The 17,087-nt window shown below is 46.3% G+C and overlaps 1 protein-coding gene across 3 annotated transcripts; it reads right to left on the bottom strand.

Moving 5' to 3' along the window:
- Positions 1-153: 153 nt before the first annotated feature.
- LOC134021925 (lutropin-choriogonadotropic hormone receptor-like) lies at positions 154-15,502 on the bottom strand. 3 transcript variants are annotated; one of them, XM_062463050.1, is made up of 10 exons: positions 15,448-15,502; positions 12,841-12,912; positions 12,439-12,513; positions 10,864-10,938; positions 10,170-10,244; positions 9,894-9,971; positions 6,785-6,853; positions 6,598-6,672; positions 5,849-6,039; positions 154-2,276 (listed from the first exon to the last, which is right to left on the bottom strand). In XM_062463050.1, exons 3-10 carry the CDS (start codon positions 12,480-12,482, stop codon positions 1,159-1,161), a joined length of 1,725 nt encoding a protein of 574 aa, XP_062319034.1. In that variant the 5' UTR covers positions 12,483-12,513; positions 12,841-12,912; positions 15,448-15,502; the 3' UTR covers positions 154-1,158. The 3 variants fall into 3 exon arrangements, with proteins under 3 accessions (XP_062319034.1, XP_062319033.1, XP_062319032.1); XM_062463049.1 differs by lacking the exon at positions 15,448-15,502 and adding an exon at positions 14,675-15,025; XM_062463048.1 differs by lacking the exon at positions 15,448-15,502 and adding an exon at positions 14,675-15,025 and having other exon boundaries at positions 154-2,362; positions 5,854-6,039.
- Positions 15,503-17,087: the final 1,585 nt, after the last annotated feature.

Raw genomic sequence — 17,087 nt, 5'->3', positions numbered from 1 at the left:
CGAGTTTCAGTTACGAGACTTTAAGCAAATGTATCACGTTTTCCTGGAGCAAAGGGTAAACTTTTCTATTCCACTGACGTCACGAGAGGGATCCCATTTAGGGCGGGACTTCAGGATTGATAAATAAAGACCGTTACAACACAACGTTATCTGACTACAGCTATTATAGAATAGACAATTTTTGCTAAAATGCCAGAAACTCATCATTGCCACACGCCGCACTGAATGGTGCCACGCATATTAGCAGTTTTATCATGATTTAACGAAGTTAACCACAGCAAGATTAGTTCATCTCCCGTTCGACACGCATTATAAATGTAACCACACATTGTTTTAGTCTATTTACATTTTTTCAAACGCGCAATTTTCCCACAACGTGGCGCCCTTGTGCCAACACGGCAGGTTTCTGCCCTTTGACATTCCTCTGGCCTGCCGCCACCACAGAATGAAACCAATAAACGCTGTATCCAGTGGCGAAAATCTGGGGCTACATAAAAACAGTCTACACAAGGCATGCTTGGCCCTCGATCTTGAGAATCATCACAATCAGAATAAAATAAAAGTTATTTCGAAAAAATTAAATATGATGGAGAGGGGGGGGGGGGGGGCACATGAGCTTCAGTGCCCCCCCTTTGGAGTAATAATGTGGCCTAGCTCTCAACTCGACAGATAACTTACTGTTTGCCTGCGCCTCGTCCATTAATTGTATAGCTGGACAAGTTATCCCTTACTTGTCAGCGTGAGAAATACAAGGGGTTGCGTGAGAGCGTGAGAAATGGTTGGAAGGCGAATGCCTGAGACTTGAGAGTTCTGATAGTTTTTAAGAATGCTCAAGATGCATGTCACGACAATAAAGACACGATATTTACAATATAAACTGACAGATATTATTATTTCTTGCTTTGTTCAAATAAACCATTTCATGTGCATTCTAGACATGATTCACAGATAACACTGCGGCCTTAGTTCTAGTCTAGTCAAAGCTCTCCAAGCCTTCTCAAGAGCTACCTGCCAGTAGGTTTCTGCTCCAACCCCAGTTGTACCTTACGTGATTCAACACATCAACCAGCTAACTATTAGAACCAGATGTGCTAGATTAGTGTGGGAGTGAAAAACTAGCAGGAGGCAGCTCTGCGGAAGCAAGGTTCGAGTAAGTGTTTAAGATGTCTCCTCCTGGTTGAGGACGGAGGTCTGCTGCTGGATCTCGACCATCCTGAGGGCGGCGTGAGGACCCCTGAGGCTGGACCCGGAGCTGCTCTTCATCACGTTCTCGGAGCTGTAGGCCTTCATGCGGTACGCGCTGGCCTTGCTCTCACAGCAGCCCAGGGCACTCAGGGCCAGGTAGGCGTCCCTGCGGAACGCCCGCGTGAAGATGCCGTACAGGAAGGGGTTAGCGCAGGAGTTGATGGGGAAGAAAAGCACCAATAGGATCTTGGAGTTGGTGACGGTGATGAGGGGAGCCTTGAAGGCTGCCGAGATGGCGAAGAAGGAGATGGGTGCCATGCAGAGCAGGTCTGTGAAGATGAGGATCGCCATTCGCTTGGCAATCTTGGTGTCCGCGCTGCGCCCCGGAAACTCCGGGTTCCTCACCGCCAGGTAGATGAGGACGTAGCAGACACAGACGACCAGGAAGGCTCCCACGTTGAAGAGCAGGAGGAGCAGGATGAAGGCCTGCGCCGGCCCGGTGAGGACGTCCATGGGCAGACACATGCTCACCTTGCTGTAGCTGCTCACGCCCACCAGGGGGAGCAGCGCCAATCCCAGGCAGAGCAGCCAGCCTCCGGCCATCACTCCGGCTGCCTGCCCCAGTGCCAGCCTGCGCTCCAGCTGCAGGGCGTGGGTGATGGTGTGCCAGCGCTCCAGGGTGATAGTGGCCAGTGTGTACACGGACAGCTCCCCGCCAAACACGGACAGGAAGCCGGCCGCACTGCAGCCGGGGCCAGTCTGCCACTTGATGGCGTAAGTGCTGTAGTGTCCGCTCGTGCGCAGGTCCACCGATGCGATCATCAGCAGGTAGATGGCGATGCATAAGTCGGCGAATGCTAGGTGGCACATTAGGAAGCGAGGGACGCTGAGCTTGTCGCGGCTGGTGAAGAGGATCAGGAGGACGGTGAGGTTGCCCACGATGGCCAGCAGGCTGATGAACCAGATAGCGACTCGGAGGAAGCGGAAATGGATCAGATCCTCACAGGGGTTGAAGGCGTCGTCCTTGGGGCTGCACTGGATCACGGGGCCGGGTGAGGCAGAGGTCAACAGTGAGTACTGAAAGTCCTCATCTACATCTGCTACTTCCTTCAGTAGGTCAGATGAATCAGGGCCAACAGACAGAGGGGGTAGTAAGGCTGCACCGACACCCAGGACCCTTTAGGGGGAGCAAGAGGGCAAAGAGGTGGTTAGAAAACCAATATAGAGTACAGAATAAGTCACAACCCTTTATCAGAGTCTGTTTAAAGGTCCCATGACATGAAAACTTCACTTTTGGAGGTTATTTAACATTAATATGAGTTCCCCTAGCCTGCCTTTGGTCCCCCAGTGGCTAGAATTTTCAATAGGTGTAAACCAAGCCCTGGGTATTCTTCTCTGCCTTTTAGAAAATGAGAGCTCAAACGCTCGGTTTTGAAAATCCACTATTGTGACGTCACAATAGGGAAGGTTACCTCCCCTTTCTCTGCTTTGCCCACACAGAGAATTTGGCCCACCAATAAAAAAAACGAGCTACGACCGTGCGAGCGCTACATTGTTTTTTTCTCGAGACATCATGGCTTGCAAACGACCGAAGCATGGCAGTTAGCCCCGCCTCTTTCTTCCTCACAGCATTTAAAGCTACAGACACAGAAACAGCGTGTCCTGGGGAAAGCTCATTGTGGGACTGCTCGTAGTGGCTGTAATTCTGAACCAAGGCTGAATTTCGAGAAAAAGACTTCAGATACAGTATTAAAGGGACCACTAAGGCCTATATAAAAGTATCAAAAAACAGCATGTCATGAGATCTTTAAGGAGAGCCTGTCCACTCCCTATTAGGCCCCATTGTACCGAATTTGGTTGCAGTTCCACCAGAGTTCCACTGGGGGTGATCGCTAGCGAGTGCATGCTGAATGGGAGTCTATGGAGCTAAACGGCAAAATTTGTCTCTTTCGCCTGATTGTCGTTGAGAAATCTCAGATTGATTGTAGTTTTTGCATGTTCAACATGGATTATAGGTCGAAAGTTGAATGAATGAGTATGGACTTATGGAAGGACTTATGTCCTTTCGATTTCTTACAGGGTGAGTCGTTGTTGCCCATAACATGCTAGTATTCTGCTAATGAATGCTGGTAAGAGAAGGACTGACTACGACCAGAGATTCCGCTTGACGGCATCCGAAGCGGAGTCAGAATGTCAGAGCTTTAGCAACATTAGCAACAACATTAGCAAGCCAAAACTCTTTCTAGCATGTGTATTGACAGGGAGAACCTGTCAGCTGTGTTGTCGATGCCTCGAGAGAAAAAATTAAGGGACCAGAGCTTGCCATAAAGCAGTATCTCTGGTCGTATGATGTGTATACAGTAACAGAAAGGCGACTTTAAAAAAATCTAACACCCAGCAGTGTGTATTTTTTTTGCCTCCCCTTTCGATTTCAAAATTCAAATTACTAGACAAAAAATTATATCCTGAGAAAAGTGGATTTTGAGGGGTATCGCTCCATAGACCTCCATTCATTCTGCACTCGCTCGTTAGCGCCCTCATGGAACGAGAGTGGAACTGCAACCAGTTCAGAAGCCAGAAGTTTCCCGAGAGTGACAGTTCTCCCTATATTAGACATTCTCTGCCTTTATCCAGAATCCTAAAGTCAGGAAATGCCAAGGATTACGCACTGAGCCACATACTTGGTGGTTGTGCCAATCGGTACACAGCAGGGCCGTAATCATAATATATATTGGGACAAACCCCCCCCCCCCCAAATATTCAAATCTGGTCAAAATGTCGTCCCCCAATATATTGATATAAAAATATAAATACAATATAAATGTGATACGCTACGACAGGCAACCACACACGCTGTCCGAAATTATCATTTAAAAAAATGTAATCGTATTCATAACTAAACATTAAAAGTTTTTAGGGGGGGACCCTCAGACTCCCGAGCATATTTCTTCCCCCCCAATGTTGACTCCATGGCTACGGCCTTGGTACACAGGGTATGTGAGCAAAGGTAATTTTCACAACAACAAGAATGCTCACAGTCTCTAAACTGTCATGGTCTCATTCATCATGAAATCAGTACAGTGTTTTTTGGCATACACTACAGTAAGCTGTTTCCGTTACATGAATAAATCACATTCAACCAAAAGTCCCTGATGAACTGTGCAGATGTTAGGTGACAAGTTGCCTCCATATTTGTAGTTAAATAAGTAACTCAATACGATTAAGTTAGGGGACTGACTGTTCTGAGTGTGGTTCTAAAGAACTGGAGGATTCTAGATGCGGATGGTCGTAAAGGTCACCTTACATCATGATGTGAATATAAACATGAGGGATCCACATGGGAGAGTTTCTAGTCAGTATTGAGTTACAGACTGTGGTAGGGAAAGCAATGCCGAAATTCTAAAAAGAACATTCAACGTGACCAAATGAAAAGAATAAGGAGACCATAAAATGCTCTTCTGAAATTGATGATGGGGGAGGGATGGGGCCATGGGGGAGAAAGGCGGTCAGCGGGGGGGGGGAGGGAGGGGGCCAGGGGGGCGGGGGATGTGTAAACAATGCAAAAATGAAGAAATCAAAAGAGGGTGTACCTGTATGTGTTACTGAAGTCCTACCTCTGTCCCTGTAGTCCTACCTGTGGGTGTCTACTGTACCCGTGTGTGTGTTCCAGGTCAGTCTACTGTACCCGTGTGTGTTCCAGGTCAGTCTACTGTACCTGTGTGTGTGTTCCAGGTCAGTCTACTGTACCCGTCTGTGTTCCAGGTCAGTCTACTGTACCCGTGTGTGTTCCAGGTCAGTCTACTGTACCCGTGTGTGTTCCAGGGTAGTCTACTGTACCTGTGTGTGTGTTCCAGGTCAGTCTACTGTACCTGTGTGTGTTCCAGGGTAGTCTACTGTACCTGTGTGTGTGTTCCAGGTCAGTCTACTGTACCTGTGTGTGTTCCAGGTCAGTCTACTGTACCTGTGTGTGTGTTCCAGGTCAGTCTACTGTACCCGTGTGTGTTCCAGGTCAGTCTACTGTACCTGTGTGTGTGTTCCAGGTCAGTCTACTGTACCCGTGTGTGTTCCAGGTCAGTCTACTGTACCTGTGTGTGTTCCAGGGTAGTCTACTGTACCTGTGTGTGTGTTCCAGGTCAGTCTACTGTACCCGTGTGTTTCCAGGTCAGTCTACTGTACCTGTGTGTGTGTTCCAGGGTAGTCTACTGTACCTGTGTGTGTTCCAGGTCAGTCTACTGTACCTGTGTGTGTGTTCCAGGTCAGTAATGTACCCGTGTGTGTTCCAGGTCAGTCTACTGTACCTGTGTGTGTGTTCCAGGTCAGTCTACTGTACCTGTGTGTGTTCCAGGGTAGTCTACTGTACCTGTGTGTGTGTTCCAGGTCAGTCTACTGTACCTGTGTGTGTTCCAGGTCAGTCTACTGTACCTGTGTGTGTTCCAGGGTAGTCTACTGTACCTGTGTGTGTGTTCCAGGTCAGTCTACTGTACCTGTGTGTGTTCCAGGGTAGTCTACTGTACCTGTGTGTGTGTTCCAGGTCAGTCTACTGTACCTGTGTGTGTTCCAGGTCAGTCTACTGTACCTGTGTGTGTGTTCCAGGTCAGTCTACTGTACCCGTGTGTGTTCCAGGTCAGTCTACTGTACCCGTGTGTGTTCCAGGTCAGTCTACTGTACCTGTGTGTGTTCCAGGTGAGCAGGGCGCAGCAGTGGCTGTTGTAGGTGAGATTGGCCTTGGCCAGGGCAGGCAGGGCTGTGATGGGGGGCAGCGTCTTGAGTCTGAAGGCCCCCTGGGCCACCAGGGTTCGGACCTGCTCCAGACCCTGCAGCGGGAGGGTCTCAATTGCCGTCGATGACACATCTCTGGAAAACACCACTCTCATTCACATACTGTCGGGAGACTCGCACACACTGCAATGTGTGCGACAGCCTGTCTCTGAAGTAACTACTAGAACCTGGACAACCTTGGACAGGAGCTTATTTTATTATTTATTTCTAGTTTTTTTTTTACTATATGGTCTAAATGGAACAGGGTGTGTGTGCATGTGAACCAATCGGTTAACCCTCGTGCTGCCTTCGGGTCACATGACCCAAAGGTTCATAACGAACCATCGTTGTGTTTACCCAATTTTACCCAATACAAAAACAAATTAAAATAATTTTCTTTTAACCTTTGCAATGTGGGGGGTCTGAGACAGCCCAACGGTTAAAAGAAAAGGCTTCACTTTGTCTTTGTATGCGGTAAATCTGTCGCAATACGACGGTGGGTCACAATGACTGATGGGTCAGAATGACCCGAAGATAACACAAGGGTTAAGGGGATTTTTCGAGTCTTCTGTGTTTCAAGTACAGAAGTATTTCAAGGCCTGGTACTGCTGTGTGAGAGTGCAGTGGGGTAAGGAGGAGAACCATGTCACCTACAGGTGTTCCGGACCCTCGGCGCCCTGGAACGCCCGGACGTGGATCCTCTGCAGGTTCCTATTGTTCGTCAGGTCCCTGCAAACACAGAGAATGTCATGACAGATGTCCTCTTTAGCTAAGACTGTTTTTTATTACTGCTGAGAGGGAATCTTGTTCAAGTAAAAGGGGTAAAATCTTTGAAAAGTACAGTTTGTCTATCTTGGTTCCATTGAAGGCGTAATCATGGATCTCTCTGATGCCGTTGTTGAACAGATTCCTACACAGGACGCGGAAAGATACACAACATGACAGGAGTTTCTCATAGATCAGGGGCCTCATGTATAAAGGATTGCGCAGCTTTCATACCAGAAGATGGCGTACGGCCAAAACTCGAAAAGTACCTACGCACAGAAATATTCACATGTATAAAACCGGTCGTACGCCAGGTCCTGCGCACCTTTCCTTTATACAGCACAATCAACGTGAGATTGACCGCACGTGAACGAGCCACTGACCCCGCCTTTCCTCCTCCCATAAATGAATATGCAGATAATGCGCTCCTGAGGTCATTTCGTTGTCTGAATTACCGTATTTCTTCGAATAAACGCCGCCCTCGAATAAACGCTGCAACAAAAATGAACGTTATGAAGAGATACGGTGACTGTGAGATCGAGGTTCTGACAACAGAGGTGGGGGCAAGAAAATGGCTGTTTATCAATCAACGTTTTTTTCCGTTCTTGTGTTCTTGCGAACTCGTTTGACGTCATCTTTCATTGCCCAAGTACAGTTCCAATCCAAAGAACACAAGTCACCAAGAACGCCAAAAATACTCGGAAATGTTCCTGATCCGCCCCTTTTATCAAGGATGCATTGGATGGTGACTTGACCAGCGAGAACGCTTCTGATTTCCCAGAAGTCCTTGCGGACTTGCAAGACCATTCTCGCAAGGACGTTGAACGTTCTTCAAAAGAATGTACTTGCGTTCTCAGCGTTCTTCGGACTGATAAACAGCCAATGTGTCCTGTTTGTCGGCCTCTCATCAGGTATTAGCGACAAAAGAAAGTCGGCGGAGTGGAAAACTGTCACTATTTGCGCCCTTTCTTGTTTTTAACCTGTAGCACTTTGAGATTTAGCTAAATGTAAAGTGCGTTACAAATAAAATCATTATTATTATTATTATTATAGGGGCCATAAATGATGTGGGTTCAGAGAACCGGACCATGGCAGAAATTAAGAAGAAATGGTCCGATGTAAAACCTTAAATGAAGAAACGAGTGGTGGCGCATGGTAACAGCATGGCAGCTATAGGGTTAACGTGACATGCATTTCCTGAGTGATTTTGTCGTTCGTTTGACACCCTCAAGTTTAACATGTTATTAAGTGGTGGCGGATTAAACAGAAGGCTATATAGCGTTTCCCGTGATCATCCACATTAATGATCAAACTTTTATTACCGTAGGTAGCCCAAATATGTTTTTTGAATAACTAACGGTGTGCCTACGTATGACAGAAACTGTAGTGGAAACTTTATTTTGTAATGTTTGGTGAGTTTCGGCACTTTTCAGTTATAATTCGCCATGTTACAGAGCCAGACAAGACTTTGCGGACGGTCCGCACATTCTCACGTCAAGTAAATCTTTATACATCACAAAGTATGCGTGAAAACCAGCGTACGCAAGCTTTTTGTGCGTACGCAACGTTTATACATGAGACCCCTGATCTTTTTACACAATCAGGTTTCGGTTGATATTACCTAAATAAATTACTGGAGTATGGTAAGAATTAAACCTATATATACAGTTTTAAAGATCCTGTAAAGTGGAATTGAAAACGAGTTCACCACACCACAGAAGAATGTGCAACCTAGCATGTGCAACCCGCCCCCTTCAGAGGATTCAGAACGCAGCGGCCCGCCTGGTCTACAATCTACCCAGACGCTCCCATGTTACCCCGCTCCTCATCTCTCTCCACTGGCTACCTATCATGGCCCGTATCAGATTCAAGACCCTGGTATTGACCTTCCGAGCAGTGAACGGGACTGCACCCGTCTACATCAAGTCTCTCCTGCAGCCTTACACCCCCACCCGTCACCTACGGTCTTCTTCAGACAACCGCCTGGTGGTCCCACCGCTCAAGACCGCCCGGTCCCAACACAAGCTCTTCTCCTGTCTGGCCCCCCAGTGGTGGAATCAACTCCCCACCTCCATCAGAGACACTGACTGTCTCTCCACCTTCAAGAAAAGGCTCAAGACGCACTTGTTCCGGGAGTACAACGGTACTTAGGAATGGTTCGCTTGACCTGATGTTAGTTTCCTCAAGGATCACAATGACTCTTGCTTAGAGACTTGTTGCTCTTGTGGTTAGTGGTAACTGACTTAAATTTTTGTACTCGCTGTGATATATTGTTTTTATTATTGTTTCTTGCTTTTTTTCCACAGGTACACTTGCACTTATAGCAGTTCATGTTGTTTAATTGTAACTTGTTTAACTACATGCTCTTATGGTTCTTCCCTTTGGCACTTATTTTGGTTGTTCACAATATGTGCTTCATGTTTTGGCTACTCGCAATGTTTTGTGGCTATCTCGTTGTTATGATCAGTGACCTATGCACTTTGTAAAGCTCTCTCTTGGAAGTCGCTTTGGATAAAAGCGTCTGCTAAGTGAATAAATGTAAATGTAATGTGTTATTAACTACCCATCCAAATTTGAATAAAAAAAAACACTGACAAGTATGTTAAATTAGGCTTTGAAATCGTGACAAAATCAGCACTCTTCTCTGCTTGAGACTGGGGGGGCGTGTCGCCTGAAGGTGCTGAAGCTCCGCCCCTCGCTGCCTACCTACGACCCAGATAATGGACGCTACGTCAAGCCGAACAAAACAGTATAGAAGTAGAATTTATTTGTTCAATGAGTGAAACATACAAATGCATATAAATGAAATGTTCCCCTGAGCTGTAACACAGGAGTAAAAATGGACACCAGAGACAGCAGACAGTGAGCTCTCCAACTACTTCTAGCACATAAGCTACCATTTCACCAAAATACCATCATTCTACACCGAGTAGCCTAATATCAAGTTAGAAGCAGTGTTCAGCAGAGAAGACTGCTGATTTTCTTACGATTTCAAATCCTAATTTAACATACTTGTCGGTGTGTTTTTTTTGTTCATTCGAATTTGGATGGGTAGTTAATAACACATTATTCTGTGGTGTGGTGAACTTGAAACTCGTTTTCAATTCCATTTTACAGGATCTTTAATGATCACTATGCATCCATTCCTACTCATAATCACTACTGCCTGTGTACTACTCACGCACATTGTAATGTATTCCCTGGTCATTCCAACAAAGTGGTTGGGTGGAATCGACAGGAGATTGAGGTTGTCACATATGTACCTGCAACGGCAATGTATTCTGTCATAGGAAGTCACAACACATCCTATGTCAGTCATGTTCAACCCTGGTCACAGACCTGACACAGTGTGGGTGGAGGGATTCACCTACTGTACCAAGACATGATGGTGTGGCTAAGGATAACAATCATGATTTTGATGATGAAGATAATAATGATCTCCGGTCAGTTTACAGACTCACAGGATGAAGTCTTGTTCTAAAGAGCAAACTGAGGTCAGGTCTGGAAATAGACCTATCCCCGTGTTGGTGATGCTCCTGTAAATGGTGACAACAAAGCCTGTTACTCTTCCAGGAAACAAGCAGCTGTTACTTTCAACAGACAAGCAGCATTACATTAACTCCACAAAACACCAATAACATTCACAGCTGGAAGGTTTTGTCTGAGAAGAATGACAATTGTGACACAGTGAAATGTTATTAATATTAACCCTTGTGTTATCTTCGGGTCATTCTGACCCATCAGTCATTGTGACCCACCGTCGTATTGCGACAAATTTACCTCCTACAAAAACAAAGTGAAGCATTTTCTTTTAACTGTTGGGCTGTCTCAGACCCCCCACATTGCAATGGTTAAAAGAAAATTATTTTTATTTGTTTTTGTATTGGGTAAAATTGGGTAAACACAACGGTGGTTCGTTATGAACCTTTGGGTCATGTGACCCGAAGGCAGCACAAGGGTTAATATCCAGTTGGAGAGGGAGTAACAACGGAACGCTGTTGCCCCACACATCTTATAGTATCTTAATCAGAATGAGATGCAGTATTAAGACATTGTTTAGTACCCCAATGGAAGAGATTCATACAGACAGTCTGGAGAACTCCGTAAAGAGCTAGCCACAGCTAAAGCCTAAAGAATGACATGTTTCTCACTCACAGATGTCGTAGTTTTGGTAGGTTGTTGAACGCCTTTTTGTGAATGTGCACAAGACTTCTAATGCTCTGAATGGAGCTGAAAAACATTAACAATACATTGTCTAAATTACCCAGGTGTAATGTCAAATCAGACAATGCATCTAAAACCTAAACCTAGAAGATTGGTTTGCTAGAGAGGGTGTTGGATTCAACACATGAGTCTGTGCTGTGCCAGATGAGGACATGGGAGAGGGGACAGGGGAGGGGGGAGAAGGAAGTGGGGAGAGGGGAGAGGAGGGGGAGAGAAGGGAGAGAATGGAGAGAATGGAGAGGGGAGAGGAGGGGGAGAGAAGGGAGAGAATGGAGAGAATGGAGAGGGGAGAGGAGGGGGAGAGAAGGGAGAGGGGACAGGGTAGAGGGGAGAGGAGGGGGAGAGAAGGGAGAGGGGACAGGGTAGAGGGGAGAGGAGGGGGAGAGAAGGGAGAGGGGACAGGGTAGAGGGGAGAGGAGGGGGAGAGAAGGGAGAGGGGACAGGGTAGAGGGGAGAGGAGGGGGAGAGAAGGGAGAGGGGACAGGGTAGAGGGGAGAGAAGGGAGAGAAGGGAGAGGGGACAGGGTATAGGGGAGAGGAGGGGGAGAGAAGGGAGAGAATGGAGAGAATGGAGAGGGGAGAGGAGGGGGAGAATGGAGAGGGGAGAGGAGGGGGAGAGAAGGGAGAGGGGACAGGGTAGAGGGGAGAGGAGGGGGAGAGAAGGGAGAGAATGGAGAGGGGAGAGGAGGGGAGAGAAGGGAGAGAATGGAGAGGGGAGAGGAGGGGGAGAGAAGGGAGAGGAGGGGGAGAGAAGGGAGAGGGGACAGGGGAGAGGGGAGAGGAGGGGGAGAGAAGGGAGAGAATGGAGAGAATGGAGAGGGGAGAGGAGGGGGAGAGAAGGGAGAGAATGGAGAGAATGGAGAGGGGAGAGGAGGGGGAGAGAAGGGAGAGGGGACAGGGGAGAGGGGAGAGGAGGGGGAGAGAAGGGAGAGAATGGAGAGGGGAGAGGAGGGGGAGAGAAGGGAAAGAATGGAGAGGGGAGAGGAGGGGGAGAGAAGGGAGAGGGGAGAGGAGGGGGAGAGAAGGGAGAGAATGGAGAGGGGAGAGGAGGGGGAGAGAAGGGAGAGAATGGAGAGGGGAGAGGAGGGGGAGAGAAGGGAGAGGGGAGAGGAGGGGGAGAGAAGGGAGAGAAGGGAGAGGGGAGGAGTGGAGGGGTAGAGGGGAGGGTGAGAGGAGAAGGGAGAGGGTAAAGGGGAGATGGGAGAAGGGAGAGAAGAGGGAAGAGGAGAGGGGATAGGGGAGAGGGGAGAGGTGCTTGACTAACACTCACATATCAGACAGGCTCAGAAGGTTATTAAACTCCAGGTTTTGTATTCAACACATGAGTCTGTGCTGTGCCAGATGGTGGAGCAGAACCATCTGAGTGGGGTGAGGAGGGAGAGGAGAGAGGGAAGAAGGAAGAGGGAGGAGGGGGGAGGGGGAGAGGAGAGAGGGGAGAGGGGAGAGGGGAGAGGGGAGGGGGAGAGAAGGGAGGGGGAGAGGAGAGAGGGGCTTGACTGACACTCACATATCAATCAGGCTCGGAAGGTTATTAAACGCCAGGGTCTCCATGGTTTCCAGGGTAGTACTCTGAGAAATTTCTCTTAAACCACAAAAAGAAATAAAACAACATTTTCAGTCAAAACATCTGAATACAAAACACACAGCACATGATACAAACTATTACAAACAAAAAACTGTTGAATATGGGGTCATCGGTTAAACTTAGGGTTCTGGTGGTCATTTGAATTTTCTTCCTTTTGAAGTTTTTGACAAACCAGCCAGTAAGGACCTCAGAAGATAAGGATACGAAAAGGTTGTATTCTGTTCTAAACCTTAGAGTTCTGTCCATGGAGAAGCTCTACAGAGCGTGTCTTGAGGGGGGGTTCCTTACTGAGCTGAAGTTAAAGAAGAATGTTGCAGCACTCACATCTGCTCGACCTTGCCCAGGCTGTCAAACGAGAGGCTGGAGATTGTCTTCTCTTCCAGATATTTCAGCACCCTGTTGAAACAGCAGACCCATGGATGGCCAATACCAAAACACTGTCAATCGAAGCATCCCCCTCATTTCAGACTTTAGCTACTTTAATTTAGCCTCACAAACTGCTAATCCCTTTATCCATCTGGGCTTCAAGACCTCCAGATATGGAGTTCTATTTGTGTCAAGTGTGGGAAGGAGCAGCGCTGGAAGTGCCTCACATACAATTTGTTTGATTCCAGTTTGTTATGTCTGTCAGCCTTGGTGCACATGGATGCTTATCGGTCAATGCTCAAGGCTCTGTGGCACTCTGACAGAAAGGTCAAGATTCTCAGCCTTCAAGCATATCAACCATCCGTCAACCTCACATTCAGATCCTCTGTACTTGCTTGTCCTGGAGGAAGGACCAATCAGGACCACTTGATCAGGAGGAGAAGAACCCTTGACCTTCCACAGAGTTTTTCTTTTAACAGAAAGTTAACCAGCTTCTTCACAATAAAGAAACATGTCGTGTGAGACTTTCTGAGTGTAATGAGACGCAGAGGGGGGTTTCAGACTGGAGACAGTCACAGTTTAAGCTGGGCCAAGCCAGGACAGAGGGGTGCTGGGTAGATTCTGCACCAGCTTGGTGATTAGTCGATGTGGTTTAAACACTGTCCCCAAATCACCATCTAACCTGCAAGGGGGGGAACAAACAATGGTGATCTTGTGTGACTGGGATGGAGTGCAGCCTCACCTCAACATTTGTGGGTGCAACACCTTAAACAATAACAATAAGGGACTCTGGTTATCTCTCCAACCCTCTCCCTCCCTTTATCTCTCTCTCTCTCTTCCCCCCATGTCTCTCTCTCCCCCCCTCTCTCTCTCTCTCTCCCTCCTTCTCTCCCTCTCTCTTTAAAAAGAAGATTTCCCCTACAAAACTAGAATTGACTGATTTGAAAATGAATGTTTTTTGGGGGGTGAAGAAATGGGGCACATTCAGTATTACCTTAAACTATAAACTATATAATATTGTATGAGGTGCATTTGGAAATAAAAATGTCCTAACAATAGTATGCCACATTTCATATGAACAGAAAAGACCGATGCCCTGTAATTATACAATTTACAGATCAGATCATTTGTCTATTTTGTGGAAATTTTGGGTACCAAAATGCTTGAAAGTAACTCAATGGAGTCTGGACTCCTGGGAGATATTCTTATGGGCTGCGTGTTGTTCTGAATAGTCATATTTCCAATAGCTCATGCTTCGCCGACACTGCTGTTTTAGATTCACAAACCTGTCTGCAAAGCTTAGCTAACCCTAATCAAGACCGACAAATTTTGCACCAACCATTACTGTAACTGGTTTTAACATGCTCACCTCTTAGTTTAAAGAATGTCAGATGGCTGAGCGGTTAGGGAGTCAGGCTATTAATCAGAAGGTTATTGGTTCGATTCCCGGCCGTGCGAAATGACGTTGTGTCCTTGGGCAAGGCACTTCACCCTACTTGTCTCGGGGAGAGTGTCCCTGTACTTACTGTAAGTCGCTCTGGATAAGAGTGTCTGCAAAATGACTAAATGTAAATGTAAAGAAGGCTTTACAAAGTCCCATTGTCATCATAAGCCTAGTGCCTATTAGTGCGTCCGCGCGTAAATGCGCAGGAACAAAGGAGTAACCGTCATTATAATTAGTTCATTTTCTATTGAAGTTGTATTGGTAATACATCCGTTTTGATTATTTCAATCGTGTCCTAAAAAGCACAATCATCACCACTGCAAAGCTGTCTCAACATGCATCACTTACAGCCGTGTCTGGGGGACGGTCACGGACCGCTCCGTTAGGTTGTTGCATCTGATGGTACCGGAGAAGCAACTGCAGATCCCCGGACACCCGAACTTAGCGGCTTCCAGAGAGGCAAAGGATAGCAGCAAGGACGTAAAGAAAAAAAAAGCACGCAATGTCCACATTATTTTACTTGTGTTCACACCGAAGCAGTCCCTTCCGTCTTTCTGGGAATGTCCAAATGACTCATAGCAGTGTTCTGTGTGTATATTCTGCGTCTATCAGAAACGGTAGATTCAACCAAAGTGTTATCCTTCCTCTCGGTTTACCGCGGATCAGGCTTGTGTCTCTGATCACGTAGTCCTCGATGATTCTGATTCCAACCCTAGAAATCCTGAAAGTGCGCTGTTGAGTTGCGCAAATGCTCCATGTGCGCTCACTGCGGTGCCAACCGTGCCAATCAAGCTGTGGACAACTGTCCAAAAAAGCTTCCAAGGCCTTTAGTTTAACCTAACCCTAAGCCTAACAGACTATAGCATGAGCAGAGTATGTGATGCATTGACGGATTCTAGTACAACACCTGTTTGAAATCATACTAGTTAGTCCATAGCTCCAAGATAATCATACAATTGGCTATAATGGCTGCCCGATCATGCATGTCGTATACACACAAATAACTTTAATATCCTGTAGGCTACATAACATTTGAATTATACTTTATCCAATAAATAGCAGACATCTTCAAAATGCAACATCATAAACTAATCAGCAGTTCGGAATCAGAACAGAATGACCTTGGCAAAGGATGGAGCTTGGGAGAGCTGAAAAGGAATTTTGGAAATGTATTTGTGTTTATTTGGCACCCGCCATCTGTCCTTCCACGCGATTGTGATAGATACTTCCTATATGTTATGGTAGTTATAGTTAGCCTATACCTTTCATGTTATAACCGATGCATTAGACTGTACTGACAAGCACATGAGGCGTGTATGTAAAAACACAGTCCACGAGCACCGTCCTTAAGGAGGACATTGTGACCCGCATGTACGAGCCTCCCATGGCTGTATCTCTTCTGGCGCCGAGTTTGCTGCTGATAAAGACAGAGCAAGGTTGCCTGGACTTGGTATCAAATGCAGGCTGCAGCTACGCCCCTGGAATGCAACGACAATATCTTCCATATTCACGGAGGTTACACATGAATGGGGAGAAAGCTGTACTCTTCAATTGGCTAAGTCCGTCTCATAAATCGTGTCATAAAATGTTCCTTTTGAAAAGAACACCGTTTTGCTCCAAGAACAGACTGCCAGACTGAGCCTACTCGAACAGTAGCCCTAGGCAAGTTGCTGGGCCATACGGAAGAATATATATTAAAACATGGAATCATAGGCTACCCAACTATGTAGCCTAACTTCAGAAAGTGTATGGCTAAATCCCCGTACACAAAGCATCACATAATTCTTCATCAGTGCTGATCGACGCACCCAACACACCCAAACGTGGACAACTGGTGTTATACCTCCCCCTTGTGTTTCATTTAGTATACCATTCAGTCACGTAGCAATAGTCTCTTCCAGAGCCATAGAAAACGAACCTTAACCCTAACGAAAAAGAACCAGAGCCATAGAAAAAGAGAGTTGCTACACTTCCATAGACTCCCATTGTTATCGAGGAATGCGGAAGTAAAGCGTGTCACATGCGACCTGTAGTTCCAAACATTGCATTTTCCACCATTCAACCCCATTCATTTTCAGTGTCTCCGAAGCAAGTTAGCTGGTAAATTGATGAAAATCCTTCATTTTTTTCATATTTTTACCACCACATATCAATTGCTATTAGTAGTATTTCATATAGCTAGCTTTAGATAAAGTTTATCGTAAGATTATAGCTTGTTTGATTCGAAACGCAGTTAGAGCTAGACTGTAGGTCTAGTATCTAACATAAGCAACACTTTTACTGAAGCTAGCTAGAGAGCACGTGTATCATAACCAGAAGTCAGTTGCCTTATAGTCTGTCAAATTAGTTCTAGTTATTGGTGTTCGTTGGCATACAAAGTAAGTCTTCTATATAGCTCTTATTAGCCTAGTTAGTAGAGCTAGCAACAATGAATTGCAGATTAAGCGGTCCGAAGCAAGTTAGCTGGTAAATTTACGAAAATCCTGCATGTTTTCATGTTTCGACCACCACATATCAATTGTTATTAGTAGTATTTTATATAGCCAGCTTTAGTTAAAGTTTATCGTAAGCTTGTGAACGCTAGATTCTAAATGTAGTTGGAGCTAGACTATAGGTCTACGTAAGCAACACTTTTACTCTAGCGAGCTGTACATGTAGGAAGATCACCGGATCACTACAAACAAAAGGAGTGGAAGAACACTGGACATATTGTACAATAAAATGTTTTATTGAATGCAGTTGGTTGCCTTGTTTATTCTGT

This window comes from Osmerus eperlanus, chromosome 6 (assembly GCF_963692335.1).
Source record: "Osmerus eperlanus chromosome 6, fOsmEpe2.1, whole genome shotgun sequence".
Classification (NCBI taxonomy): domain Eukaryota; kingdom Metazoa; phylum Chordata; class Actinopteri; order Osmeriformes; family Osmeridae; genus Osmerus; species Osmerus eperlanus.
Note: the sequence above shows the minus strand (reverse complement) of the source record. Positions and strands in the feature narration are given on the sequence as shown.